The following is a 27,470-nucleotide window of genomic DNA, read 5'->3' on the forward strand; positions in this document are numbered from 1 at the left end:
TCTACCTGCAACATTAACATGAATGCTCCACCAATATAAACCAGTATTATAATATATGATCCTGCTTCATCACTACTTTTACTTTTGGTGCTTTAATTAAGTCCTTTTGTTCTTAAGTCAGATTTAGAGTGCAGGACTTTTACTGGTAGGAAGAGTACAGTTACACTGTGCTGTTGCTTCTGTCCCTTGAGGTAAATGTCTGAATGCTTCTTCCAGCACTGCAGGATGGGAGACACACACACATTTCACTTAAAGCTCTATTCCTACACGTGAATTAATAAAGACGGCATTCAATTCAGGAGAAACAGGTGGAGGAGCTCAAACTGAAGGACGGAAATCAATGAAAAACTGACTCAAACGTTGCATTGTTTAGATTTAAAGACATCATGGCGCAGGCTGCTGTTTTATCCGTGAGGAAAGTGTCTGGTGAAATCCTCTCAGACTCACTGGATCTTTCCTTCAAGGTGTGAATGTTGACTCACGGATCCACAGCAGACTGACGAACCGATGAGAGCTGTTCAAGGCCGTTCAGTCATTTTCAGACACTTTTAAGACTTCCTTTGTCTTCCTCACACACACACACACACACACACACAGCATGCTTTGATGGAGGTTTCTACATTATGAGGGAGCACGTCAGGTGCTGACGGCCTCACGTGTCTTCTGAATAACTGAGTAATCAAAGAGGCGTCAAACTTCTCTCTTGACCACATTGTTCATATCTCTGATGGTTTTGGCTGCAACAGGTCGCAGGAAGTCCTCGGTTTATCTGAGCAGCACAGGCCACGCCAACACTGCCCCCGAGTGTCTGGACCTCAGTGCTACACTAAACTCACACCAGTTGTTTCAAGTGTGGGAACATGCAGATTCTGCAGTCATCCTGAACCCAGGGGGGTGTTAATGTGCTCCTGTAACAGCCTCCAGGCCCAAACCAGTTAGAACAGCATCCGTAACAGAAGCCGGCTGATGATCTCCAGGATTTCTGCTCAGACCCGTGGCAGGATGACGATATCATGAATTCAGATGAGGGCTTCATGATTTCACACCATCGTCTTCCCTTCAAGACTTCCCTTTATCACATTTAAGGACGTTTGGGGTGTTAAATCTGGAAAATCAAATTCAGTCATAGTAAACAGATTTTCATATTTTACAAGGTGTTTGCAGCATCGACTCTTTTTTTTTTTTTTTAATGTCGATGTCTTTTCAACATAACTGCCAAACTACGAGTGAAGCAACCATCCTCCCTTTTCTTTTTTCTTTTCAGTGAATCTGTGAAAACGAGCCGTGCAGATTTGGCTCCTTTAATGATGTCATAATGGGATCTGTTAATCACGTGACCCTCCTCACACCTCAGCTCACTGACACATGGAGGTTTACAGCCGAGAGCGAAGCAACAGGCGGTTTCTGCTCTTCTGAGACGGAGAACGTCGGTTAGAAGAGAAAATAATGTGGTTTTTTTTAAACATCACACCATAAAAACTATTTTTAACCCTTTAACCTCCTGCTCAACCACATGGTAGAGCACATTTTGACTCACTATATCTTATTGAAAACATGTTTTACTTACGACATCTCAACCGTTTGGTGGAGGCCAAGATTTCAAAAAATGTCTGTTCATAAAAAAACATTGATTTTTGTGATTAGTGCCCCAAGGAAATAAAATACATAAAGAATCCCTTTTTTCATTGCTTTTTTCTTGGTGAGGAGGTTAAAGGGTTAATATTGATCAAAGTTAGGATGTTTTTGACTGAGTCTGCTTAACGCACATGAATCAAACTGTTTAAGACACACTGCGCTCTCACACTTGCTCTGAATGAGGGTGAAGAGCTGGAACTATCAAACTTTAAGTGTATTTTGTTGGTATTATTTCAGGTGACACACTGAAACCTTGTATGTTTTGTACTCTCTCTCTCTAAATGGGTACCAACACTCAAAAACTCAGGACAAATACTTTATTCAGTACAGTGGATATATACAAAGTGAGGCGGCTCATTATTCCTCCTCCCCCTCCTCCTTCTCTGCTGGCTTGGGTAAAAAGTCCTCGCTCCTGAACCACAGAGCTTCACTGGTGTGACTGGCGATGATCGCCCTCTCGATGAAAGGTCCTGAAGGGGAGGAAGGGGAGGAAGAGGAGGAAGAGGACAGAGAGAAATGTGTCATCACTGAGAGCTTGTTTTTTTATGTGTGAAGTTAAAAGCAGGAGGTGGAGGAAGAACAACCTTCCTTCAACACAGCGAGAGAGCAATTTGGAAGAAGCTGCTGCGAGACAGGAATGATGAAGTCCATGCATCCGACAGAAAACTGTGTCCACAACTTTACATTCCCCACTGCTGAATGTGATGCCTTCAGGGGACTTGGTTTGTCAAAGTCACTGTCCAAAAGGCGACAGGTACTCCATTTAGTATCACACACAGCAAATTAAAACATGAAATCCTTCCATTAGAGGAGCTGGAATGAGGCATTTCATTAATCAACAGATTAACTGACTGAATGTTGCAGCTCTAATTCACTGATTCAGTCTGATCTCATTTTTACATGTATCATTCTCTAACCAACAAAGAACAAGAGAGAAATCTTTCCATTGAAAGTGATTATTTGACCTTCTCATATTGACTTTGAACTGTTTCAGCTTTGGCCATCAAACCGAAGATTCAGAGTCCGACAGGCTCGACTCTACAGGACGAGTGGGGACGAGCCACAAGCAGGCAAATAAATTGTTTTGTTACCTTCTGTTAGGAAACTGTTGCAGTTTGGTTAAGTTTAGACACCAAAACTACTTGGTTTCTTACTATTATCTGTCATGTTAACATTTAAATAACTGAACGTTTACTTTAGTTTGACCCGTCCGTCCAAACCTCCTCCCTATGCAGACAGTGTCACTCTTTATGGGGTTAGGGTTTCTGTAGCAGCCTTCAGAGAGGAACCTCCATCAGGAAGCGAACAAGACTGACTGAATATAACCAGGTGGTACACCTGTCTACACAGAGCGGATATGTTGGGAGAAGTTATTCAGAGCACAAGAGTCTCCGTGTTAAAGCAGAAACAAATAATAAAACACATCAGATTCTGTGAGATCTCACTAAGTTACATGGTCGTGCTTTTGTCATGAATAATTCCCATAAGCCCCTTGGGTTTTTTTTTTTTTCTTTCCGTCACCCACTCGTTACATTTGGGCCCTCTGTTCTCAGCTTTAAGCATCCATCTGTGAAGTTTCCTCTTGTTCCTGCCCACGCTGCAGCCATTAGCTTCTGCCTGAATGACTCTTTAAAACACAGTAATGGAAATAAAGGAAAGTTAACAGAAGTATTCTAGACGTTCACATCTTCTGGTCCTCGACTTCTGGGCACAGTGGTGATTAACTTCTGTCCTCAGTCCTTGTCGGGGGGACTTTAACTGCTGCGTAACGTTCGCTGGCACAAACTCAAAGAGGGCTCCGGTGCTGACAGCGCTCAGAACAGCCCAGGTGGCTCCGCTCGGCGCCGCCGTCATCACCGGACGCAGCAATGAAAATTACAGATGTGGAACGAGGGGGGGGGGCGCCGAGTGAGACGTGTCACTCAGCTACTGTGGCGCAGACGACGCTTTCTGCAGCCGGGCAGGTGCAGCAGAGCGGCAACACTTCCAGGGTGAGCAGGGAGGAGTCCCACAGGGATCATCCAGGAGGAAGCTGCACAGCTAACAGGCAGCACTTCAAACAGAAGCATCTGCTGCGAGTGCTTCTCTCTGACAAGTTTAAAGATGTCTGCCAAACAAGCTTTCCTTGTCTGCTTGAAAGTTGAAAGCAGTAAGAGTTGAAGGAAAAGAGGCTAAAAAACGATTAAGAAAATGGTTATTCAGTAGTTTGCATACGAGACAAATGCCTGAGTGGTAATTTGGTCCTTAAGAGACGAGATCTGAGAGGAACAGGAGAGTAAAGAGAAGTCCTCGGTCACAAACAGCCACCGCTGTTAAAGTTCCCTCCATCAGTGTTTCTGTAAGCTCTGCAGTTTACTTCGGCGCTAATGTCAATTTATTTTAACGATCCCAGAATCTGTTTTACTTCAGATCATTTAAGCCTCTCCGTCTAATGAGGGTCCTTCAGCTGCCGATTACACTCTCATCTCATTATCCAGCGGAAAGCGAAGCAAATGTACAGAAGATGGGAAACGAATGAACTCGAATGTCCTGAATAGTTCAGTTCACAGCAGCAGTGGGAGGAGCTCCGGCTGATCGGGGCTCACTTTCATTCACCGTTTCTACAACAGCAGGACTTCACATCATGTGGGCTGGATCTCACTGCTTGTTTCTACATTTATTTCCCCGTCGTTGCAGGCAGCCATTAGTTTCCATTCATTCCTGTTCATTATGGAAATCTATCAGCTGACTCCTGAGACATGTGAGTTATGTGTTATGTTATGATAGAGATGCACTGACGCATCTGAATCTGCTGATACTGACTGATACCAGAGCTCATTATTCCTTCCTTCACTTTCATTGTGATCACTTTTAATAGTATTAAGGAATGAATGGGAACCAGTGCAGCAGTTGGCAAGAGAGATTTTTAGTAAATAGGACAAAATCTGTTTGTTATTTAGATGCACATCTACGTATGCATATAAAAAAGGTCCATGTTTGGTGATTTAATATGAAAGCTGAGTTACCTTGTATTGTTGTTAAATGGAACACCCAGGATGATAATTTCATTCATCTCTCTTTCCAGCTAAATTTGGAAGAACAGATGAGGTGTTTTCCAATAAAAACACTAGTTTAGTTCCTCACACGAGGCCCAGCTGGCTGTGGGCTTCTCTCTGATGTAGTAACTACAGGAGGAGTGACTCAGTGACCACCGGGTGAAAAAAAGCTTGAAACACAGTAAACCTGGAAGAGTCACAGAGAACACCTGGCCGGCACACTGCTGGTGTCTCCGTCAGTCTGGCTGCTGAGCCGCACACTGACCCGGGGAGGGAACTCAGATAAAAGCTGGCACATTTTGAAAGCGTTTCCGCTTTAACAACCGTTTTGGCAAATAAACATCAGTCAACATCGTGCTGGTTTATCCGGATGAGCTGTCAGAGGAGTCAGAGTCAGAGGGAGGAGAGCGGCCCTGGAGGAATTCTGGGTCGGCCGTTTAACTTGTGTGTTGTGGTGAACTGAGTGAGTCGTGTTGTTGTGATGATGTGACAGTCTGGTTTGTGATGATAATGATAATGTGTCATGATGATGGTGTGTTATGATGGCAGAGATGTATCACTATCATTACATTATTCTAGGTTACTCTGTCTTCAAGACTCTACCTGCCTATTTTCATCCGTTATCTAAATATAGAACAATCATTGAGGCCGTGCCCTTACTTTCAATGATGTCTGTAGAACAATTAAAACTGAATAAATTCAAAATGTAACAAGACAACAAAGAAACTAACAACAGAGTCCCTGAATGTGGCTCATGGTTTTAAACTGGCCCATCAGAACGACTGTGTTGTTTTAATGTGTGTGCAGCAAAGACTTAAAGCAGGTTTATGACTGAACCACTTTAATAAGGAGGTGATATCTGACGCCAACGTCCCATCAAGGCCTTTATAAATAAAGAGAAACCAATGCCTGTCATGTCTTACTGTTGGAGGTGCCCACCAGTGTGGGACGTTTTGTTGTTGCCTTGCTAAAAAAAAAAAATCCTTTGAGGAGAAAATAAAGTTGAAAAAGTTGGTTTCGGTGAACGTACCCATATTGGCTGGTCGGTGGGAGCAAACATCAGTCAGGATGGCTTGTAAGTTGGCTAAGATGTGTTCTTTGGGCATGTCGAGCTGTGCAGAGGGGAGAAAAGAGCATGAACAACCTTTACTGTAACTAAACAGAGTGTATTCTTCTGTATGTAATAATATTTTGGTTTTATTCTATTTGCACACATATAAGGTTGCATTCAGATGATCAGGACATAACATGTCAGGAAGAGCTCGAGAAGCCTTCAGGACAACTTAAGGAGAAAAGAAGAGATAAAAACTAAGATAACATCATTTAGGGAAAACACAATATTTGCTTCAAATCTACATTTTCTTGTTCTGCAGTCAGCTGTTTGACTTGTTGACTAAAAACTGCTTCAGTCATGATGTGCCGCCTTCAAATAGCAAGAAGCAGCCAAACTCAGGGACAAAGCAAAGATGCTGAAGTGGAGTTAAATTGTATTTCATGCTCAGATCTCACACAGCGTTCCTCAGAGTGCACAGAGTCTGTGTTGCTGCTGAGAACACAAACTTATACTTCTTTAATCCAGCGCTACGCTCTGCACCGGCTCGTTGACACATACCGTGGCTATCTGGGTCCTGATGTAGCAGTCGCTCTCCACCATGTACTCATGACCCCTTTTAAACAGCTCCAACATCTTGGGAATGCGGATGCCAACCGAGCCTGAGTGCCAACAGAGAGAGAGAGACAGGGAGAAGAACTGATTGGTCCTTTGTAGCCGTGATTATATTCACAGTTTGTCATTCGGTCGTCTTTGTTGTCTTGAGAGGGTGTAAGTGCTCCTGCAGCAAGACTATCAGCTGCTAAATGAGCAAAAACAACAGGTGAAAGATATCAGTGACGCCGCGGTGCAGCAGAAGTCGCCCTTGTTGTCACAGGCTGCTGTAAAAACACCTTTTTCTTTTGGGAATAAACTCTCAGGCTCTAAATCCTAACAGCTCTTCACATGAGCTCAGATGTCCTGAAAGCCGAGCTTCAGCCGGACCGGTCGCACCCGGTCGACATGTTGTCTGGACTCAGCTTACCTCTCTTGCTCTTTGGAAACTTCTTCCTCAGTTTGTTTTTCAGCGGCGAAAGTTTCATGAGTATATCTGGCACCGCTACGTAGAAGTCTGCTGAGATGGTGTCATCTAAGATCTGGAAACATCAGACATCATCATTAAACTTCAGTGGGTGACTCTGTCCGCCTCACACTGCCGTTACGAGCTACCAGCAGGTCTGCTGGCTTCACTCACAGACCCCAGGAGCAGGAGTGGAGATTTGATTTAGAGAAGTGAAGTTAAAACTAGTAATAACTTTAACTTTGTTCTGCCCAATCGCTGATCCAACCTGCCGTCTGTGGATCTGTTGAACTTTATTTAAACGCTGCCAACTAAAGCTCCAAAATGTAGATCTGACCTGTTTCTTTAGTAACATCTGACATTCAAAAAATACCACTGACAATAAAGTTGAACAATTGTGTTTTTTTTAATCTGAATCCTTTTTGTTCGTGCGTCTGCAGCTCTGTTTATCCGTCACTGTGTCGTCTGTGACGTGTTTGTAGTTGATTTAATGTCCCATGACGTCAAATAAAGCAAACCAGACAGTATTTCAACAGTATTCCCCTATTTAGCATTCTTAGAATAATAACATAGACAAACACTGACTGGATGCAGTTTATAATAAAACTGAACATATGTGGGCACATTTAATATGAAACGTTATCAGATTTAAATAAAGGCAATTTAGTCACGTTGCTTTTGGAATAAAGTTGTTTATCAGTGAGTCATTTATTAATGTTGTGCATTAAACTGAGTGTAACAAGTGAATTTGTCCCCCTCGTTTCATTTTCTTGTTCGATGAGCTGTTCGTTTTTAATTGCTGCTTGGACTTTGGCGAGTGTATTCTCCAACAACCATCGTGATGATAGTTTTCTCATGAGGGAAAAAACTAAACTCTGAACTCACCGGCTGTATGAGCTCTACCCCGCCAGCGAACGCAGCTCCGTTCTCCAGGGCAACTTTAGCTTGATTAGCATCCTGCAGAGGAAAACAGAAGCCACGTTACCCATTTCGATCAGATTTGGGCGCGTCAGAGTCTGGCAGGTCCCACCAGCGTCGTTCATCACGGCCGCTAACGTGCACATCTGAGCTGCAGCCGTACGGCTCGACAGGAATATCAATCAAACCGTGCTTGTAGGGTTCTTTGGCCACAATCAGTCGCCGCATGAGCCCGTTCATTACATTCAAAGAGGGTGAGAAATAAAAGATGCTGCTGCACGTCTGAATCCTCTTCAAGCTGCATTAAAGCAGTTCATCAACAGCAGCTTTCAGTGGGCTGAAGGGAAGAAGACTTAGAAAACAGGAAGTTCTTACCTCAGTAAAAACTAAAACTGTGTTCATCTTTGTCTTGAGGGGGTGCGGTAAGTTCACCGTACTGACAAAGGCGTCGACTTTTTTCTGTGAGGAGGAGAAGAAGAAAAAAAAAGGTTCAGTTATTACAGTTTTCAACACTCAGCATAATGAAGGATGTGGGAGGAAAAATAAGAAAATGGACGGGAAGTCGATGGTTGGACTGAGCCTGGATAATCAAGTACTAAATCTGTTCCGGCGCCACTTTCATTTTCCATTTCTCTGGAGTGTTCTTAACTCATTGTGCAAAGGAACACTGGTCCTGCATGCTTCTGCAGAGACCGATGAGATACGTGGCCTGTCTGGTATGTTATGTGGAAACAAACTCATGGAATTTTTATTTTTGTCGCTCTGTTTTTGCCAAGTCACCAAAAGTGCTCACGTTGCAAAGACTGATGCTCCTACAGATCGCTCAGACTCGCGGTGGGGAGTCAGAACAGAGTGACAACTGCTAAAATTAGTCCCCAACAGACACTCTGGCAGGTGATCAGTCGTTATGGGGGCGTCCTGTTCTATTCTGAGGAGTCAGACAGATGAAGAAAAAAGCAGCTGGTCATTTCTGGGATGCAACAGTGACTAAAAACACGGGGCCGAATCCAAACATCAACGCTTCCCCACAGACTTGTGGCCTCACTGACTGTTTTTGCCTGATTAATGTGTAAATATTGAACTAGTTGGTTTTTTAAATAACAGTTCGTTGCTCAAGCTGCTGTTTCTGGTGCTGCTTTTAATTATCTAATCATTTTGTTTCAGTGGTTTATTTTATTTTATTCATTTATGCAAAATGTCACTTTACCTGAGTATAATGACAATAAAGATATTTCTATTGTTCTGTTGTTTCAGAACTTCATGCGGTGTGAGTCCTGCCCAGTACAGAGCAAAGATCCCTCTTTATTTGACAAATCATTGCAAAATAACTAATGGAAACACATCAAGAATCGCACTGACAGACAAAAGACGTTGTCACTAGATAAGAAAACACCAGCGGCAACTCCACCGATGGTGCTGCATTTTTCCATTTACACCACACAGATGTTTATGGGCTGAATGAATGAACCAGTTGTCTTTATTTACAGCGTGCTTCGTACAGCAGAGGTCATCTCTACGACACACTGCAAACACACAATAAAACCAGAAAGCTTGTCATAGTAACTCAGCCTCGCTCATTTTAAAACCTTTAAAACGTCCAACAACATTCCTGTTGTTTTTGTCATCAACCAATTATGCATCTATATACAAGATCGAGTATAAATGCTTTAAACTTTAATATGCAATAATTAAAATCACGCAGAGATGTGGAGTATTTAGTTTAGAAGCATCTTATCTGCCTTTTCCATCTAAAAAAAACAGATATTTCTTCTCATATTCTATATTGTAAATATCTCTGTTTTATATTTTTATATCTTATATTTCTGTTTCTTGATTCTGCACCAATATACTGAAGCAAATTCCTTGTAATGTGAAAGCATAGTTGGCAATAAACCTGATTGTGATTCAGTGTATGACAGCATAGTGGCATTAAAATGTCTAACCCACGTCCTCATGAAAAGCTCCGGCACATACAAAGAACACGACTGCGGTGTTGTTTCCGTTACCTTTTTCTCCAGTTTCATGTCCAGCCTCAGATCGATGTACAGAGACTGCGTGGGGGGAGTAAAGTCCAACATCTGGAAGTTCTTCAGCATGTCGATGGCGTCTGCTGCGTCGTAGGTCTTCCTGGGGTAGTGCCTCAAAACGTACACGTCATCCACAGGCGCCCACGCCGTCTTGCCAAAAGGCTTGTGTCTGTCTTTGTCATCGATGACCCTCTTCACCTTCTTCTCTTTCTCCGGATCCTCTTTCTTCTCTTTCTTCCATGGCCTGACAAATACAGATGTTAAAGTGAGATCTACCTATATCCATCTCCATCTTATGGTTCACATGAACAAACTGGTTCTAGAGGACAGCGTCATGAGCTAAATGTGAAAAACTGTTGATGGGTGAAGCAGAATGATGCTGGCAAACAGCTCTCTGGAAGATCTCTAATGGTTTACTGAACTAAAGGTTTGTAAACTCACTTGACAGCTGCGAAACTCCTGACAGGAAGATCCCTGGGTGCAGTCTGTGAGACGCCTGTGTAGGCGGGAACGCCGCCTCTTAGCAGCTGCCTCTGACATCCTGCTACAACTGGAAAAGAAAAAAAAGGAGAAGAAGCTGCATAAGAAATGAAAACAGATAGACATGAGGTACAGAGGATGACCTCCATTTAACACAGACAGACGCTGCTCTCTCTCTGTGACTCAACATGAAACGGCATGCCAGAGTTCAAGACATTTGCTATTAAAACTCACTTTTAATTTTGCATAAACCAAGTGCACCTGTTTAATTCCATGCAAGCTGGAGAGAGAGACTTCATGAAATAAAATCTACTTGGTGTATCGCATACGGGTCAGATGATGTGGAGAAATATTTATGTTTACTCTGAAATACATCCTCTTCGCTTTCAAACACTGCAAACACTCCTAGTCCGGTATTTTTGGCATGAGTTCATCTCCTATGCAAAGAGTCTGCATCAGGGCGAATCTCTGCCAAACGGATGCACACTACATCCTGTATTATTCTACAAAGGTGACAGTGAGCTCACTAATTTGTGAGAACTTGTTCACTGGGAACTTATTCACCTTCTGCAGGTGCTACTTTTAAGTTTACCATCAAAAGTCTGCAAGAGAATCAAGAGCCTTCTGTTAATTATTACTTAAGTAATACATGTCAAGATGTTTCCGCATTCTCAGCACAAAGTCAAGCACGTTCTCGGTGGGTGTTGGACTCAGCAAGGCTGCCCCCCATCACCTATCCTGTTAGTGATGTTCACGGAAAAGGATCTCAAGGAGCAGCCGAGGTGTGGGTTTGGAGTTTGGAGACCTTCAGAAATGCATCTGTGCTTGTTGCACACAATGCGGTTCTGTTGGCATCCTCAGACCGTGACCTGGCTGTCGTTCACTGCCGGTAAACGGTGGATAATCACCTCTGGGTTGGTAGCAAGATGCTGCCCCAAGTGATGAAGCTCAAGTATCTCGGGGTCTTGTTCTCAGTGAGGGTAAAATGGAGCGTGAGATGGACAGACAGATTGGTGCAGCGTCAGCAGTAATGTGGGCGCTGTCTCGATTTAGCTGTCCACCTACGTTCCAACCCTCACCTGTGGTCCTGAGCTCTGGGTGATGACAGAAAGAATGAGTGATCGAGGGTCTGGGCTCAGCCTCCCAGAGAGGGTGAGGAGCTCGGAGTAGAGCCGCTGCTCCTTCACGTCGAAAGGAGCCAGTTGAGGTGGTTCAGGCATCTGGTCAGGACACCTCCTGAGCGCCTCCCTTTACCGGGCACGTCTCACCAGGAGGAGAGACCCCGGGGCAGACCCAGAACTCGCTGGAGGGATTACATATCTCATCTGGCCTGGGAACACCTCGGGATCCCCAGGAGGAGCTGGAAAGCTTTGCTCGGAAGAAGGACGTCTGGGGTGCCCTGCTTGACCTGTTGCAACACTGATCCGACCCAGGATAAGCGGAAGATAATTGAAGGAAGGATGGATGGATGGATGGTGCAGCCCCTAAAGTTTTCGTTTCTTCAATGTTTTTGCCAGAAACTGCATTCTGATATCTCACGGTTGAACACAACCTTTTTTATAAGCTAGTACTAAAATAACATTATACATACATACATATTATTAAATTCAAAATAACATTATTCCAAAACTTTGACTGGATCCTCTATGTTTAATTCGGCGTGCATATGATCCGCCATACAAAACTTTAATAACAACATATAGAGACTTTCTGAGCTCGTCAGCGCTTCTCGTCACCGACCACTACGATGTGTTTTGGTTCAAGGACGCACTGAATCCATTGAAAAAATGTTTAATTTCTTTTCATTAAAGGTCGCCTCATTAATTAGAATAACGCCGAATTGCACGAGGAATCCCCATAATTCAGATACAGTTATAAATAATGTCACCACACGTGTGAAAATCTTCAAGGCGTACGAGGACGATAAAAATCACAGATATTAGCTAAGTGTTTCGCTAACTGTCATCCAAGACAGGGCTAGCTAACAGACCAGCAGCCAAGCTAACGGGCTTTAATGGCTGCTCTGCTCAAGAGACCACAACGGAAGCCTGGAGCAGTCAGCACGTACTTCTCCTACAAAACACATAACCTGACATTTTACTCTGAGTTGGAAGAAAGTAAATTACACAAAAACAACTGACCTTTCCACACAGTCCGCGTGCAAGTTGCCATGTCTGGGAATACCGCAGGTCCGTGTGAAAACAACGACACCTACTGAATAGTTCCACCTGGGGGGTTATTCTATATGTCCATTCAAAATCTGATAATTTATAATAACCTTATAATACTGAAACCCATGATAATATATTTAGATGTATATAAAACTGTCAGGATCCATTTTCATATTCGGCATGCATTGAACTTTGTCACCTCCAGAATCTGGAGAGAAATTGATCAAACATAACAATTGACTGCATGCCGATTTTTCCAGTGGCCTCTATATATTCTAAAAAAACATACCCACTACACTCTATGGATCTCTCTATCATCCCGTATATGATCTCTATAAAATAATAAACTGAGATTTAAGTGGAGTTTGGTTTTTCTTTGAACAAAAACCTAGTACAGAAACTGCAACGCCCTCAATGGGATTCCATCAAAGCGAGGGCGATGAACTACGATTTTCTAACAGCGTCTTGTGTTTTATTTTATTAAAAAAAATAAGTTTACGAGGACTTTTCAGTGACACGGACGGGAGAACAAGCACGGGGGCGCATGCGGTGAGCGGACGGGTACGAGCGGAAGTCGCGTTTGTTGTTCTTCCTTCTGTTTCCGAGACGTTCAGGGTCTGAACGGGTTCAACAGCCGTGTCTGCATGTCTCTACCGATTCCCTCTAAAAACCGTCTTCTACCGCCCCCGAATGAAGGTAATGTCATTTCCCACTTTGTTCTCACGCTGCGGACAGCTTGTCCAGGCTTCCCCGGGTTGAATTTCACAGTTAAATCCGCCTCCATTTGCGCCAACTCCGTCCCCTACTCTCCCCCTCCGCAGTCCGCCTCGCTGAGCCCGGGCGGCGTGCGCCCTGCAGCCGCTAGCCAAACAAATCCAGCGCCCTGCTTTCAGCGCGCCGGGGCGGTTAACCTGCCGCTGCTGCTTCGGGGATATTTTTGAGAGTTTGAACATTTAAAAGTGTGGAAATAGACGCATCCAGAGGGGCGTGTTCACCTCGTTGTCAGGTGTGACAGCTGCTGAGCGGTGGGGCCGAACTTCACCTGGACGGGCCCGTCCATGTAACGTTTACGTGCTGTCACTTTTGACATTAACGCACAGCTATGTTTGGACACTCGTCTCTGAGCTGTCAGCTCTCATTGCTATATATGTTGTTGTTTTTTTCCCCCATTTACATAAAACTTCCCGCCTTGTTAAGATAAAAAGCAACGTCTCATCTCCAGGGCAACAGATTCAAAGTCACCATAATGTTTTAAGTTATCTGTAATAAACTGTAGAAACCGTCTCGTGCTTGTGATGAGAGTCGGTGCCGGTGCCGGTGCCGGTGCCAGCAGGCCGTTTATCAGCCCGCAGCCGCTGTTGATTCCTCTTACTTGTGACCCAGTCGTGTGTAAACAGGTTATGTAAGTCTGCTCCAAACTTGTTCGCCCCCAGCCAACCTCACGGCTGCTGGATGCACAATATCACGCACCCGCTCCTTCCCTCCCCCACTCTGCACCCTTCTTCTTCTTCAGCTCACAAGTCCGTGCATAACCACAAAATAATGCACGATATTACACGATTATTATCCAGTCCACCTCCAGGTGTCTTTCCAGTCTGAAACTAATGCAGCAGTCCTGCACTAAACCCAACTTTTACCAGTGTCGTTGTGAGTTCCAGAGAGGTTTTGGATGGATGTTGTAGCCTCTGGTGAGGCAGGGTTTGTTGCAGGATTGTTGCTGCACACTTTGTGTGTGTGCACCTGGTAATCTGGCAGCTGAGCGCGTGTGTCCCTGAACCATGCATGTCAGGCAGCAGACTGACTGACAGCAGGAGAGTTAGAATAACCTGCAAGCTCCTGCTGCATGTTGGCCGGTCTGTGTGAGGACGTCCTGCAGGCTGCTGATAGGCAGATGTGATATCTACGGTGTAAGGCATGCCTGCGTATTTGCCTGAGTAACTTGTGTGTTTGCATGTGAGTACCGTCTGAGAAAAGACTTAATCATTAATTTCTCTCAGCAAGAACATTCACTGGAGAACACCTCGTCACTTGTGTTATAAAGTTACTTTAAGGCCTTTTAATTTATTGCATTAATCAAACTCTAAGGTCACACACACATCTCATGTTCTTATGTTTGAATACATTCTTTATATTTACCTCTACTTTTTGGAAAACACACCTTTTAGTTATTGTGTTAATAACAGCAGTGTGTGTGTGTCATTAACATTCTGCGATGGGCAAATAAAAACTTAACTGAACTCTAACATTTTCTTTAAGTACAGAGTGCAAATTAGACTAAAGACCAGCTACAATACAATATAAATGTAATAAAACATTTGTCCTGAGCTGAAACGGTTAAATAATTGTTTGATTTACTTTCCAAGCAGCTCCTTTAGTGTGAGACTTTGCTGGTTTTCTCTTTTTTTTATATTGTTGTTTATTTCTGTGTGGAGTCTGCATGTCCTCGCCGTGCTTGCGTGGGTTTTCTCTGGGTACCCCGGCTTCCTCCCACAGTCCAAAGACATGCAGCTTGGGTTAATGGGTGACTCTAGATTGCCTGTAGGTGTGAGTCTGAGCTTCAGTGGTTGTCTGTCTCTGTGTGTGTTGGTCCTGTGGTTGGCTGGCGACCAGTCCAGGGTGCACCCCGCCTCTCGCCCCGTCAGCTCCAGCTCCCCCACGACCCTGATGGATAAGAAGTATAGATGGATGGATGGATGGATGGATGGATAGGATGATTGAACAAAACACTAATCAGTTAGTTGTTCGGCCTATAAAATGTGAGAAGATGGTGAAAAATGTAGTCAAGGTGCTTCCTCAAAGATGTTCAGTGTCCAGTGATCTATCTATCTATCTATCTAAGTTTGGGAAGTCGACTGAAAGTCTGAGAAAGTCCAGATTCAGACGAGCATCAGGTATCAGCATCATGTAGCACTTCTCCTTTAGTGTGTGAGATGCTTTCAGAAAGGAGCGACTTAAAGCACAAACTGATCCGATTGAAAGTCTAGATGAAAACTGGATTTTCCTGATCTTGTCAGAGAATTCGGTCTTCGTTCCAGCATCATAGCTGTCCTCCAGGTCCTCCAGGTCCTCCAGGTGCTTCCTCTGTGGGTTCAGGGTTTGGCTCATGTTTGGGTGTCAGGGTGGAAAATCACGCCCACCAGCAGCCGGCAAACACTGTCAGACATTTAGAGATTTATCTGGTTATTATGATTTGTATGTGACATGGGTTGTCCGTCAGTCCGTCCTTTTCTCATGAACGCGACATCTTAAGAATTCATCAGGAGAATTTCTGTCTTTCTATTTGGCACGAGCACATTTGGACTCCAGGACGAACTGATTAGATGTCGGTGCTCAAAGGTCAAAGGTGACCTCACAAGACACGTTTTTAGCTAAAACTCCAGAGTCCACACGCCGTAATTCTGACAAGATCTCACACAAATGTCCAAAACGTCAAAGTACCGTATTATATGAACTGGATACAAAAGGCAAAGATAGCGCCTCCATGTTCACTAGCTGGCTGTCTACTTCTTTTCCATGTCTTGTGTGTAGTTGCCACCTGTTGCTCAGTGTGACGCCATTGGTAGGACTTCAATAAATGTCTCTTGATATGCTGCTTATCGCTGAATGAGTTAGAAACTCTTCCATTTGTAGCATTCTTTGGTATTTCGAACTCAGTGTTCAGTCAAAACTTCAGTGAAAAGCTTGGTTGGTCCACCGGAGAGGGTCGGTGCTCGTGACGTGCCGTTAACTCTGGTTTCTGCTGATTTAAACGGTTACTGTGGCCGAACGAACACGTGTTGCATCTTTCTCAAAACGCTTTCACCCATTTGAACACTAAAGACAACGAGAACTAATCAGGTAGGCTTCGGTGTTCATTGCTGAATGAACATGAAGCTGAAAAAATGATTGTTGGTCAATGAACCTAAATTGTTTGGATCTTAAAAACACACCTACAGTTACTGCTTATCACATATGTGGTGAAACAGATCTTTAAGAGCTATAAATCCTTTGTTATTATTATTATTATTATTATTATTATTATTATTACTCCGTAGGGTTGTCCTGCCACCTCAGTGACAGCCAAAACTAAAATCTCTGTGTTCTTACTTTGTGTTTCAGATTAACAGGTATGCCAAAGGAAAAATATGATCCTCCAGATCCCCGCAGATGTTACACCATCATGTCAGCCGAGGAGGCGGCCAATGGGAAGAAGTCTTACTGGGCCGAGCTTGAAATATCGGGTCAGTCTAACTAACTCCTTCTGGGTCTGCTGTAGATTCTTAATCGGCAATATTAGAAAATTAAGAACAAAACTAAAGCAGTGGACCAGAACAAGATGTCAGTCACTCACGCTGGGTTCAGCTCGACTTGTTGAGTCCAGGTCTCCCAGTGCTTGAAGAGCAAACACTTAAAGATGTATCAGAGTCTTTGTTTCAGTCAGTGAGATGAAGCAGTGTGTGCGCTCACTGTCTGTAACTGTTTCTGTGTGTGCAAACTGAAGCTGATTAATCATCAGAGCATTAATTAATCCGCAGCTATTGTGATAACTGATTTATCGTTTAAGTGATTCGTAAGAAAAACGTGTTGGGTTTTGGGACATTTTATAGAATTGCAGCAGAGTTTTTCTTCTTTGTTGGTTAAAGGACTCCGAGTTAAGATAGATAAGATCTGTCGACCACATAACTGAAATTCTTTTGACAGAATCACATGGTGTCAGGGGTTCATGTTCACAGCTGAATGAGCGTGAAACTGAAAAAAAGGGGATTGTTGACCAGCAAAAAGTAAATATTAAACATGTAATCAGGTGATTTTATTTTACGTGAGCTGTATGTGTACATATTAGAAATGGGTTCCTGCCGACATCAAAGCTAAAAATGAATGAATCTTTTTGTCAACTGGTTTAATTCAGCTGAAGTTCAAGTGCAGTGATTTTTCCCAGAGTTCTTTGCTCATGCTGGATCATTCTGCTGAGTTCCTTCAGTCTGGTTTTAGTGTCATATGACGGTCTACATGTGGTTTTCCAGCTTTTAAAGATTTACACGAGTTGACTGTAGTTCTTGTTCAGGCGTGAAAAACGTTCCAATATGCCCCAAAACAGAAATCTCAACACTGCTGCTAGTTTTTAATGGAAGTCTTATCTAATCTTCAGCAGCCACAGTCTGTTTTATCCGCTGGTCTGATTGATACCTGTGTGTGTCTTGGCGCAGGGCGGGTGAGGAGTCTGAGCAGCTCGTTATGGACGCTCACCCACCTGACGGCGCTGCACATCAACGACAACAACCTGACCCGCATCCCGCCGGACATCGCCAAGCTGCCCAACCTGGTCTACCTGAACCTGTCGTCCAATAAGCTCCGCAGCCTGCCCGCCGAACTGGGCAACATGGTCTCTCTCAGGTGGGCAGTCATCTCAGCGCTGTGTCTCCATTAAGAGATGATATTTCCTGGATACTCAAAATATGAACTTAGCAAAATGGTGGTTGAATATTCTGCAATAGGGATGGAAAAAACACAGTAGTCAGTGTGTTTAGGGTCAGTGATCAAACATTCAAACAAAAAAGAAGGTGGCAAGCAAAGGTACGTTTTAACTGGAAGACTTAAGGGAGGTGACAGCAAAGGACAGCGAGGTGGAAGATGTTTTTACACCAATAAAAACGCATCAGTGACTGATAGTTTTCGTCCTCTTGCAGGGAATTGCTTTTAAACAACAATCTTTTACGAGTTCTGCCTTATGAACTTGGGAGGCTTTTCCAGTTACAAACCCTGGGGCTGAAAGGTGAGTCTGTCTCTTTTACCATTATTACCATTATATGTGTTAAAGGTTTTAAATCACTCCTGACCACCAGTGATCAGTCCTCGTTTGTGGCTGCATTTAAAAAAAAAAGTGATGGTGAAAGACAAAAGTCCCTGCTTTGCTTTTTTATACATAGTTTATCTTCATTATGTGGCTGTTTTGCAGGAAACCCTTTGTCCCAAGATATCCTCAACCTGTACCAGGAGCCGGACGGAACCAGGAAGCTTTTGAACTACATGCTTGACAATCTAGCAGGTAAACGGCTCGGCCGCTTCGCCTTACTACGTGACCGTCCGTTTGGAACTCATGCATATTTAACTGTCAGTTTATTGTCAACCTGAGCAGCGCAGGTATATCATAGCAGGCGCACCATTGTGTTTGCCACAGGCAGGTGAGCACTTATCCCTAACTTCTCTCTGCCCTGTTTGCAGTGCACCCAGAGCAGCTCCCCCAAAGACCTTGGATCACTCTGAAAGAGCGAGACCAAATGACTCCCACAGGTACATTCATCAGGGTCAAAGTTCTACCGTCAACTGTCTGTTGGTTTGTCTCATTGTGTGTGCAGGTGAAACATGACCCTCTGTTTTACGGACAGATTCACTGAAATCTATGAAGCCTGTAAAGTAGAGCTCTGCACGGGACTGTTTTTGTAAAGAAATCCTGCTCCACTGGATTTCTGACCATCGCTGCCTGTGCTCCACTCCGCCTGCTCCCACTATGCATACATTCCTGACCGCCCGCCCCCCCCGCAGCAAAGTTCAAACCACGAGCACCTGTGATATTTGCGTCAGGTCTTGCAGGACTGTCAGGATTCCACCGCAGTGCTGTCAGATACTCTAATGCCTGTCTTTGTTCGAGCGTAACTTAACAACCCGAACCAATATGATGCTGTGGCCGCATACAGAAGGTATAAAATGAAAACGATGTAACGAGGAGAGGTGTGTTAAGATTCACAAACAGTGTGTTAAACCAGTTAAACAGTAATATCCTGCATGGTTTGTATAATAATACGTGTTTGTCTTGCTGATTTCCCAGTTTCTGTTATAGATCAGATCCAACACAATATATGCCTAACAAAAACAGCGGAGTTATCCTTTAACGTCCCTGCCCTCTCCTGCAGCCACGTTCACGGTCATGTGCTACAACGTCCTGTGCGACAAGTACGCCACGCGACAGCTCTACGGCTACTGTCCGTCCTGGGCCCTCAACTGGGAGTACCGCAAGAAAGGCATCATGGAGGAGATCACCAGCTGTGACGCTGACATCATCAGCCTGCAGGTAACTGAGGGGCGTCTCAGCGCGAAGCAGACGGCGCCTCCACGTTTCCCCTCTTATGTTTTTTTACTGTAAGCTGAGAAAAATAAACAAATCAGACAGAGCATGTCTCAAAGTACATATTAAAGCTGTTAGAACTTCTTATTTACTGTAACCTTTGTCACTCCACTGTTGGACTTCATTTACCTTGTTCATTTTCAGTTTTCCACAAATCATTACATTACAGTCGTCAGTCACATCTTAGCTGCAAGTATTTTAATATTCCATCCTGATTTCACCGTCAGAAATTATTGATCTCTTTGGACTTTGTAGAACTTTTTGGTTACATTGCTTTTTAAAATAACTCTTAGCTAAGAAAGGTCGAGGGTCTAGTAGCTGTGTGGGACATCCGGACTAATCCGTCCTGTACATGCTGAGATATTTCACAGAATAAGGAACAACTCTGATCTCCTGTCACCAAAGTTGTCAGGATTGATCCTCTGGTGACCACAAATGTCTGCAGCTATTAGTGGATTATTACTCCAGCCCTTCTACAGAACAAACTCATAAATATCTGGATGATGGTCACTGTTCCCTTTGGTGTCAGTAACTAACCGCTTCACTCAGACATTTCCCAGACTCCTGTAGATGATTCTGGCTCTCGGTGTGTCTGCAGGAGGTGGAGACGGAGCAGTACTACGCTTTGTTTCTGGAAACACTAAAGGAGCGCGGCTACGACGGCTACTTCTGTCCAAAGTCTCGTGCCAAACTGGTTTCTGAACAGGAGAGGAAACACGTGGATGGCTGTGCGGTGTTCTTCAAGACCGAGAAGTGAGTTTAAAGATCTGTTTTGTTTTCATTTAAAGGGCTAGTTCAGATCCAATCTGTCCCTTTAAAACACCAGAGTCTCACAATAACACAAACAAACTCTACTGGTCCAATTCCAAAACGTCTTGTACCTGTTGACTTCATCATTCATGGACATTTAGTCACCAGATTATGTAAAAGCAGGGCTCAGGTTTAGAAATACCTGGATATTGATGCTACTTGTTCGTGCAGGTTTACTCTGGTCCAGAAACACACTGTGGAGTTCAACCAGGTGGCCATGGCCAACTCTGAGGGCTCAGAGGTCATGCTGAACAGAGTGATGACCAAAGACAACATCGGCGTGGCCGTTCTGCTCGAGGTCAACAAGGACATGTTCTCTGGTGGTAAGAGCAGACAGACGGTCTTCTAAACTACTAAACAAAAAAAACATCTCCAGTGAGAAACTGAGGATCAATCGAGGCGTTACTGCACAAAATCAGAATAATGGCACAAGCCTCGGCGTCGGTCCGGTCCAACACTCAGAGATATTCATTTCACAAGGATGTAACTGAGGAAAGAGCAGCAAGAAGCTGATAAATGACTCAATGATTCATCGATTATCAAAATTGTTTCAGCTATATTATCAATATTTACTGCACATGTGAATTAACACCGACACATTTGTAACTTAAAGTTGAACAGGCACTGTGTTATTAACAATATATAACACAGACATGGATCCGTAGTGGCACTGTAGCCAATACTAACTCAATGAAATGACAGTCAGCTTGTAAGCAGCAAACGTAGACGTTACAGGGAAAGTAGTGTTTTTACCACAAGGTGTCGCTAGAATCCCAGAATCCACTATGGAGGGATTATAGGGAGAAAGAATGGCCTCTTGTATTTAAATTAGTGGACAGATTATGTGTACTTTAGGATCTTTACATCTGTTCTGTTGTGGTTAGAACATTTTATGTGATCAGTGTTTATCAGTGAGCCTGTACAGTAGAACTTCTGTCTGTGGTTGATTTGTTTGTTTCTCCTTCATTCATGTTCCGTTATCATTGTTTTATTTTCACTGTTTCAGCACTTCTGAGTTTCTAGAGTTGCATCAGAGCTCTGTGCTTTTCTGTAACCGGAATAGCCCGAACATAAGTTCACCAGTCTAGTCAGGCTTTTTCTGGCACTTTGGGGGGTTGTAACTTTTTTGTTTTTCTCCGTTTTGGGTTGTGACATTTTCATAACCCCCTTCTCTTCTCTGTTTTCAGGCATGAAGTCACCGCAGGAGAGGCAGCTGATCCTGGTGGCCAACGCCCACATGCACTGGGACCCCGAGTACTCGGACGTCAAGCTGATCCAAACGATGATGTTCCTGTCGGAGCTGAAGAGCATCGCTGAGAGGGCCTCGGGCTCCGTGGCGACCGGTTCGCCGACCTCCGACCCGTCCTCCATCCCCATCGTCCTGTGTGCTGACCTCAACTCGCTGCCCGACTCCGGTAGGAAAAAGGACCGCCTCACTTTTCAGGAACCTCCGTTAACGTTTCGGTCCTCCTCAGTTTATGTTGCTGCAGATTTTGTTTCGTATGTTTGTATTCAGGACTTCCCTTCAGCCGATAGGTGATGCAGCTGGACACACACAATACGTGTTGGGGGCATTTTTAGGGTTTTTTAAAACAAGAGAGACGTTCTGGACTAATGTGGAGCACTTTCATATTTACCTTTGCGTGACCCAGGTGTGGTGGAATACCTGAGCAACGGAGGAGTGGCTGAGAACCACAAGGACTTTAAGGAGCTGCGCTACAGTGAATGTCTGACCAACTTCAGCTGCAATGGCAAGAACGGCAACTCAGACGGGAGCATCACACACAGCTTCCAGCTGAAGAGCGCCTACGACAGCAATCTGATGCCTTACACCAACTACACATATGACTTCAAGGTAAAAACATTTTCAAACACTTGATCCATCCATTTCTCTTTAGGTGGTACATCAACTAGTAGACTGTTAAAATTTGAAAAACTTAATCGAATCATGCAACTCAATAAGTTTTTAGTAGATTTCCAGACTGCAAAAAAACCAGCGAAACTACATTCAAATGAGTAAAAGAGCACGAAAAGACATGTTTGAAGGGCCAGTGTAATTCTAAACGAACAAGCCAAGTGTTCCTGTTCCCTTCTGGCCTTTATTTTTGGGTCAAAGTTTTAGCAAAGGGGCTCAGGTACACTGCATGTAGAAATAAATACACTGCAACTCCTGCATCAGCTGCATGTCTCACCCAAAAACATGACTTAAAGAAACAAAACCAGATTATCTTCCCTGTCTGAATCAGTTTGTTGACTCTATAAACATGCAGTTGGTAGAAGTTAGTGCTGTTCATGTCTGACTTTAATATATATATATATATATATATAGTCACAGTGGTGCAGTTCAATGTTATTTTAAAAAACAGCTGGTGTAATACAGTATTTGCCGTGAGGTAGACTCATACATGTGGAATGTTTTCTATCATTTCAGTAGTTTTGCTGTGGTGGGAAAAGAAAACCCTGAGCACTGCGTGTCTGATCTATGATTTATATTCTTTAAATTGCAACAAAACAACACAGCGCAGCGTTTCTACTGTTTTTTTGTTTTTTAAGATGCGTTGGTGGTAAAGCCTGTATTTGAATCTGCATTTTCCTTTCGATTCCTCCTGTGGTCTCTGCTCTGGTTCCTAATGAGTCACAGAGACACATTTTTTTTTTTCTGCTCCCGCTTTTTACACCACTGTTAATGGACTTCCCCGCCTGCCTCACACAAACCTTTAACCTGCAGAGGTTTCAGCAGAAACGCTGAGCTCATCTCTACAAAACAGATCCTTAACACATCATCACCTCAGTTTCTGTTTTCACTAATACAAACAAAAATTGACTCCTTGGATGACTTAGCAATGAAATGCGTCAATTATATTACCCAAATAAGTCCAGTGTGCAAACATCCACCGGCATCCGACGTGTTTCGTGAGACCAAAGCGGCATTATCAGTGGGCGTAGATTGAAATTACTAGCTGAGACTTTAGCCGACAAACACACCAATGGCCGTCATTGTTCGTCATGTTTGCCTCCAGTCTTCATACCCGACCACAGCACCGTCACGGTTTATGGAATCTTCTATCACGGTAACGGTGTTTTTCACCATACAGGACTTGTTCTGTAATCCAGCGAAGAAATGGTTTAAAGTAGCCGTAACAAACACAAGCACCAGCCTCGATGAATTCAAAGCAGAAGGCTCAAAACAGTAAAACTAAGACTTTTCTAAAAGCGGCGGTCAGTACAGGACACACCGCTGCTCCCAACAGTGATGTCAAACTTCTCCAAAACCTTTTCAGAAGGTAAATATGCAGTTGCAGAATAATGATTTAACTTTGATTGGCAGCTAAATTGTTGAGTTGTTGTTGCTGAATGTTACTAAAAATAAAAGAACGTGAACATCTTATCAAACGTAGGTTCTTCCTTGTTTAGTGGATTTCTCCCTCCAAGCTTTGGCAAGAGAGCGCAAAGGGACGTCTCTCATACAGTGAGTTTATCTGAGGCTGACGGTGGTCAAAATAATCAGGAGGTGATAAAACTGTAAGACGGGAAGAGAAGAAGAGTTTAGAGAAGTCACAGAGAAACCGTCTGATGCTGATGAAGGACGACGGTGGGTGTAGAGGATGTAAAGATCAACATGTGCCTCTTCTCTTTCTTCCCAAAGGTTAGGTGAGAAGATCGAGTCCACTCACACTAAATATGAAGTTAGCTTAGCTTAGCACGAATCCTGGACCCCAGGAGAACCAGCCGGCCTGGTTCTGTCTGAAGGGGACAAGAGCAGCTCCCCAAAACTCACTCAATAACTTTATATCCTCTCTGTTTAATCTGTGCAAAAGATAAGTGTTGAAACATCAAATGGGTGTTTTACTGGGGGGGTTATGTGCTGGTGTTAGCTGCACACAGAGCCAGGCTAGCCCTGTTTCCAGACTTTATGCTAAGCTAATCGTCATGTGTGGGATCAGTCTTTTCATCTGATTCTCAGCGTGAAAGTGAAGAAATGTAGCTGTTAAGATTTAGTTTTGGAGCCGGACTGACGGGGGCGCTGATATCACATGATGTCTTTGTTCCTGCAGGGCGTGATCGACTACATCTTCTTCTCCAAGACCCACATGAGTGTCCTGGGCCTGCTGGGGCCGCTGGACAGCCAGTGGCTCGTCGACAACAACATCACCGGCTGCCCCCACCCCCACATCCCCTCGGACCACTTCTCCCTGCTGGCCCAGCTGGAGCTGCAGCCCCCCATGTCCCACCCGCTCAACCCCCTCAACGGGCTGCACCTGCCGGTCCACAGGTAGTGCAGCCCGAGAGAGCCCCCGCCCGCCCTTCTTACCCCACCTTCAAGCACTGTCCTCCCCCCTCCGGCTTTATACAGGACCCTGTACAGTTTACCGATCATGTTAAAACTCAGACACCATCCGAACCCTCCAACTCCAAGACACCCCCACCCTAAAGGAGTGAAGTATTCGCCCGCCTGTTGCTCCTTTTTGTGTTTTTGCACACTGTAAATGTTTTATTTTATTTTACTTTTTCTTTCTCCCCCTTCAAAAGGTTTGATACCAAATGTTGGGCTTGGGATGAAGTTGCTATGGTAACCACCCCCAAAGTCGACTTCTGTTTTTTTTTGGCCTTAGATACGATCGCGACCGCGTGTAGATTTTGCTCCTACAGCAACAAACCCGAACTGCTACTATCAACGTTTTAAAGGTGAATCTACTCGTTTGCTTTGGGTTTCTTTCTCTCATTTCACACGGCTGTGAAATGATCGTTTTAGCGTAAACAGAGAAACACGTTACGATGTTAATGCTGCGCCACAACGTGAATGTTGTGTCTGTAGAACTGGAACCTGCCGTCACTCCCAAATTAACTGACAGGTGTTTAAATAAAACGAGTAACACTACAAGCAGCTGGTGTTAGGATAGGAGTGCTGCAGGAGGAGGTCAAAAGGTTTGTTTACACCACGTTCATATTATCTGATCCGAGAAAGAAATGTTCAGGTGTCTTACCTGTGAGAAAATACCTGCAGTTTTTAAGGTTAAAAGTGCCGATTGGGTGTTTTTCTTTTTTAAAAGTAACGTAACTTCATTGGGGACTAGAATATGAAACGATCTCACAGCTGCAGGTCTTGTGAAACATGACAGCACTGAAAATCCTGATGACAGATTGTTTTTAGGGGCTTTCAGACTCAGACTCTTGCCTCGTGGAAAATAACATACAGAATCCCGTTTTCTGCATCACATTTCCACATTTATTTGGGATTTTGTCGCCTGGTTCTTTGTGCCAGTTAGCAGATCTCACCCTGAAAGCCACCTCACGGTGCTGCGTGGATGTTACTGAGCTACTGCTTTCACCTCTATGAGCTATATCTTTTCCGTAATACGGGTCTCGTACCTCTTTGATCAGTGCTGCGTGTTTCACTTGCGGAGGTATTGGCTCGTCTCGGCCGATTCGTGCTCGCTGTCGTTCGAAAGATGCAACTTGTGAGTTTGTAGCGGCACTAAAAAGTATTAAAGTACAAAAGCAATCAGTTCAGGCCAAGTTAGTGCTCAGGTCCCATTTGTTTGTGAGCACCGCAACCAAATTGGTCCCCTACTCTTTGAATTGCTTTGAAAAAGGTATTTTAAGACATGAAATGTATCTGTAATACGACCTGTCATTGGCCAGCGGAGCTCTTTACACTTTTAGCTTTGGAAGTCGTACTTTTGAACACCTGCGTTCTTAAAAGAGAATCGTCCTGTTTCCCGTCACCTGACCGGCCAAAGAACGAGTGGTTTGCACTCTGTCGATAATATTTATTTATTGATGCCAGAGAGAAAATACTTCCTGAGAAGAATCTGCTCACGATTCACGACCAGGAGCCGAATGTATGTAACCAAAGGCTCGCTATGAAATTGGTCACTGGAGCCTCTTCATGCCAGATTCCTGTGGACTCTAAACTTTGTATATTTGTGTCAGATGATTAGAACTAATAGCCCTTTATGTAAGTTGTAACTCAGGGCTATGCTATGCATCCAGCAGTACCTCTCAAACGAAAAGACTCTCAGAGTTGCATCGTACGAGCAAAACCAAACAGGAGGCTATTGTTCTGAGAATCCTTTATAAGCACAGGTAATGTATGTTCTTACATACATATATGTTGTTCTTGTACAAGTCCCACGTGTTTGTGCATTTTTGATAAAACTGCTGCTGCACTTTTGCTTCATTCCCAAAAAAAGAATAACTTGGGGAAATTCAAATTTGTCTCATTTCTGAGTCGTCAGAATGAGCGAACGGCGCTCGGATAAATTTGTCTGAGAGAGGCTCAAGTATCAGTGTGGGATCGTCGGGGTAAACGAGTGCAGGGGTCAGGACTGGATATCACTACCAGCGCCCATAGAACACAGTGCCTGAGGTTCAGTATCAGCAGAAAGAATTATTCTTTTTCTCAATATTTTAAGGAAGTTCTAAAGATTTGAGAAAATAAAACGATTTTTCTTCAAAACCTCGTTTGTTCTTTACGAACCTCTCAAATGTTTAATGTTGTCTAAACCAGTGGTTCCAAACCTTGAAGTTGGGACCCACAGAAGTCGTCATGAGATAATTAACAGGGTAGCAAACAATTCTGATTATTTTGGGGACTTTTCTCTAAACAGCGCTGTAGTGTTGTGTTCACATGCACTCTTTTAACTGCTCACAATCCAGACATACAGCCAAGGGGACACGGTCTGTGTTAAAGGATAATAGGCCCTATTTTTTTTTACATATTTTAGTGTCTGAGTGACTGGTGGGTAGTAAAAGTGTTGGAACTGGTCCAGTAGATCACCTCAGCCAGCAGCCACCAAACGGGCTGCAATGGCTGCAACGTGATCCTTTGGGACAACTGATCACAGTAGGTCCACTAAAAGAGCTTGTTTGATCCACTGACAGGCTCAGAGTGTTATTCTAAGTGTGTGACAGCATCATGGAAAGGATCCCTACAGAGAGAGACCCTTTTTGTTTTAAACAGTCATTGTATCACACTATTCAAACCCACCAGACTCCACTTAGAAACACAGTCATTTTACCCTGCTGAACACAAGAGTGGCTGGTCTACCGCCGCCTTGATCACTAAGTTTGCTTGTGTTATTGTGAGCTACATATATGTCATGTTGGATCCGAACTAACCCTTGAAAACAACGAATTCACACAATAATGCAAACAAACTAACAGCAGCAGAGCAGCAC

The 27,470-nt window shown here is 43.9% G+C and overlaps 2 protein-coding genes across 2 annotated transcripts; one reads left to right on the forward strand and one right to left on the reverse strand.

Annotated features, from left to right (window-relative positions):
* Positions 1-1,938: 1,938 nt before the first annotated feature.
* On the reverse strand, positions 1,939-12,469 carry mrpl1 (mitochondrial ribosomal protein L1). The gene is made up of 9 exons (XM_070834071.1): positions 12,348-12,469; positions 10,168-10,276; positions 9,706-9,970; positions 8,075-8,158; positions 7,667-7,738; positions 6,746-6,857; positions 6,283-6,383; positions 5,701-5,782; positions 1,939-2,105 (listed from the first exon to the last, which is right to left on the reverse strand). The coding sequence occupies exons 1-9, from the start codon at positions 12,376-12,378 to the stop codon at positions 1,993-1,995; spliced, it is 969 nt and encodes a 322-aa protein (XP_070690172.1). The 5' UTR covers positions 12,379-12,469; the 3' UTR covers positions 1,939-1,992.
* A 517-nt stretch (positions 12,470-12,986) lies between these two features.
* On the forward strand, positions 12,987-26,749 carry cnot6l (CCR4-NOT transcription complex, subunit 6-like). The gene is made up of 12 exons (XM_070833548.1): positions 12,987-13,073; positions 16,476-16,597; positions 17,564-17,750; positions 18,044-18,129; positions 18,313-18,402; positions 18,579-18,647; positions 19,268-19,425; positions 20,078-20,232; positions 20,461-20,612; positions 21,477-21,704; positions 21,942-22,144; positions 24,345-26,749. The coding sequence occupies exons 2-12, from the start codon at positions 16,486-16,488 to the stop codon at positions 24,564-24,566; spliced, it is 1,662 nt and encodes a 553-aa protein (XP_070689649.1). The 5' UTR covers positions 12,987-13,073; positions 16,476-16,485; the 3' UTR covers positions 24,567-26,749.
* The last annotated feature ends 721 nt before the right edge of the window (positions 26,750-27,470 follow it).

Source organism: Pempheris klunzingeri, chromosome 7 (assembly GCF_042242105.1).
Source record: "Pempheris klunzingeri isolate RE-2024b chromosome 7, fPemKlu1.hap1, whole genome shotgun sequence".
NCBI lineage: Eukaryota > Metazoa > Chordata > Actinopteri > Acropomatiformes > Pempheridae > Pempheris > Pempheris klunzingeri.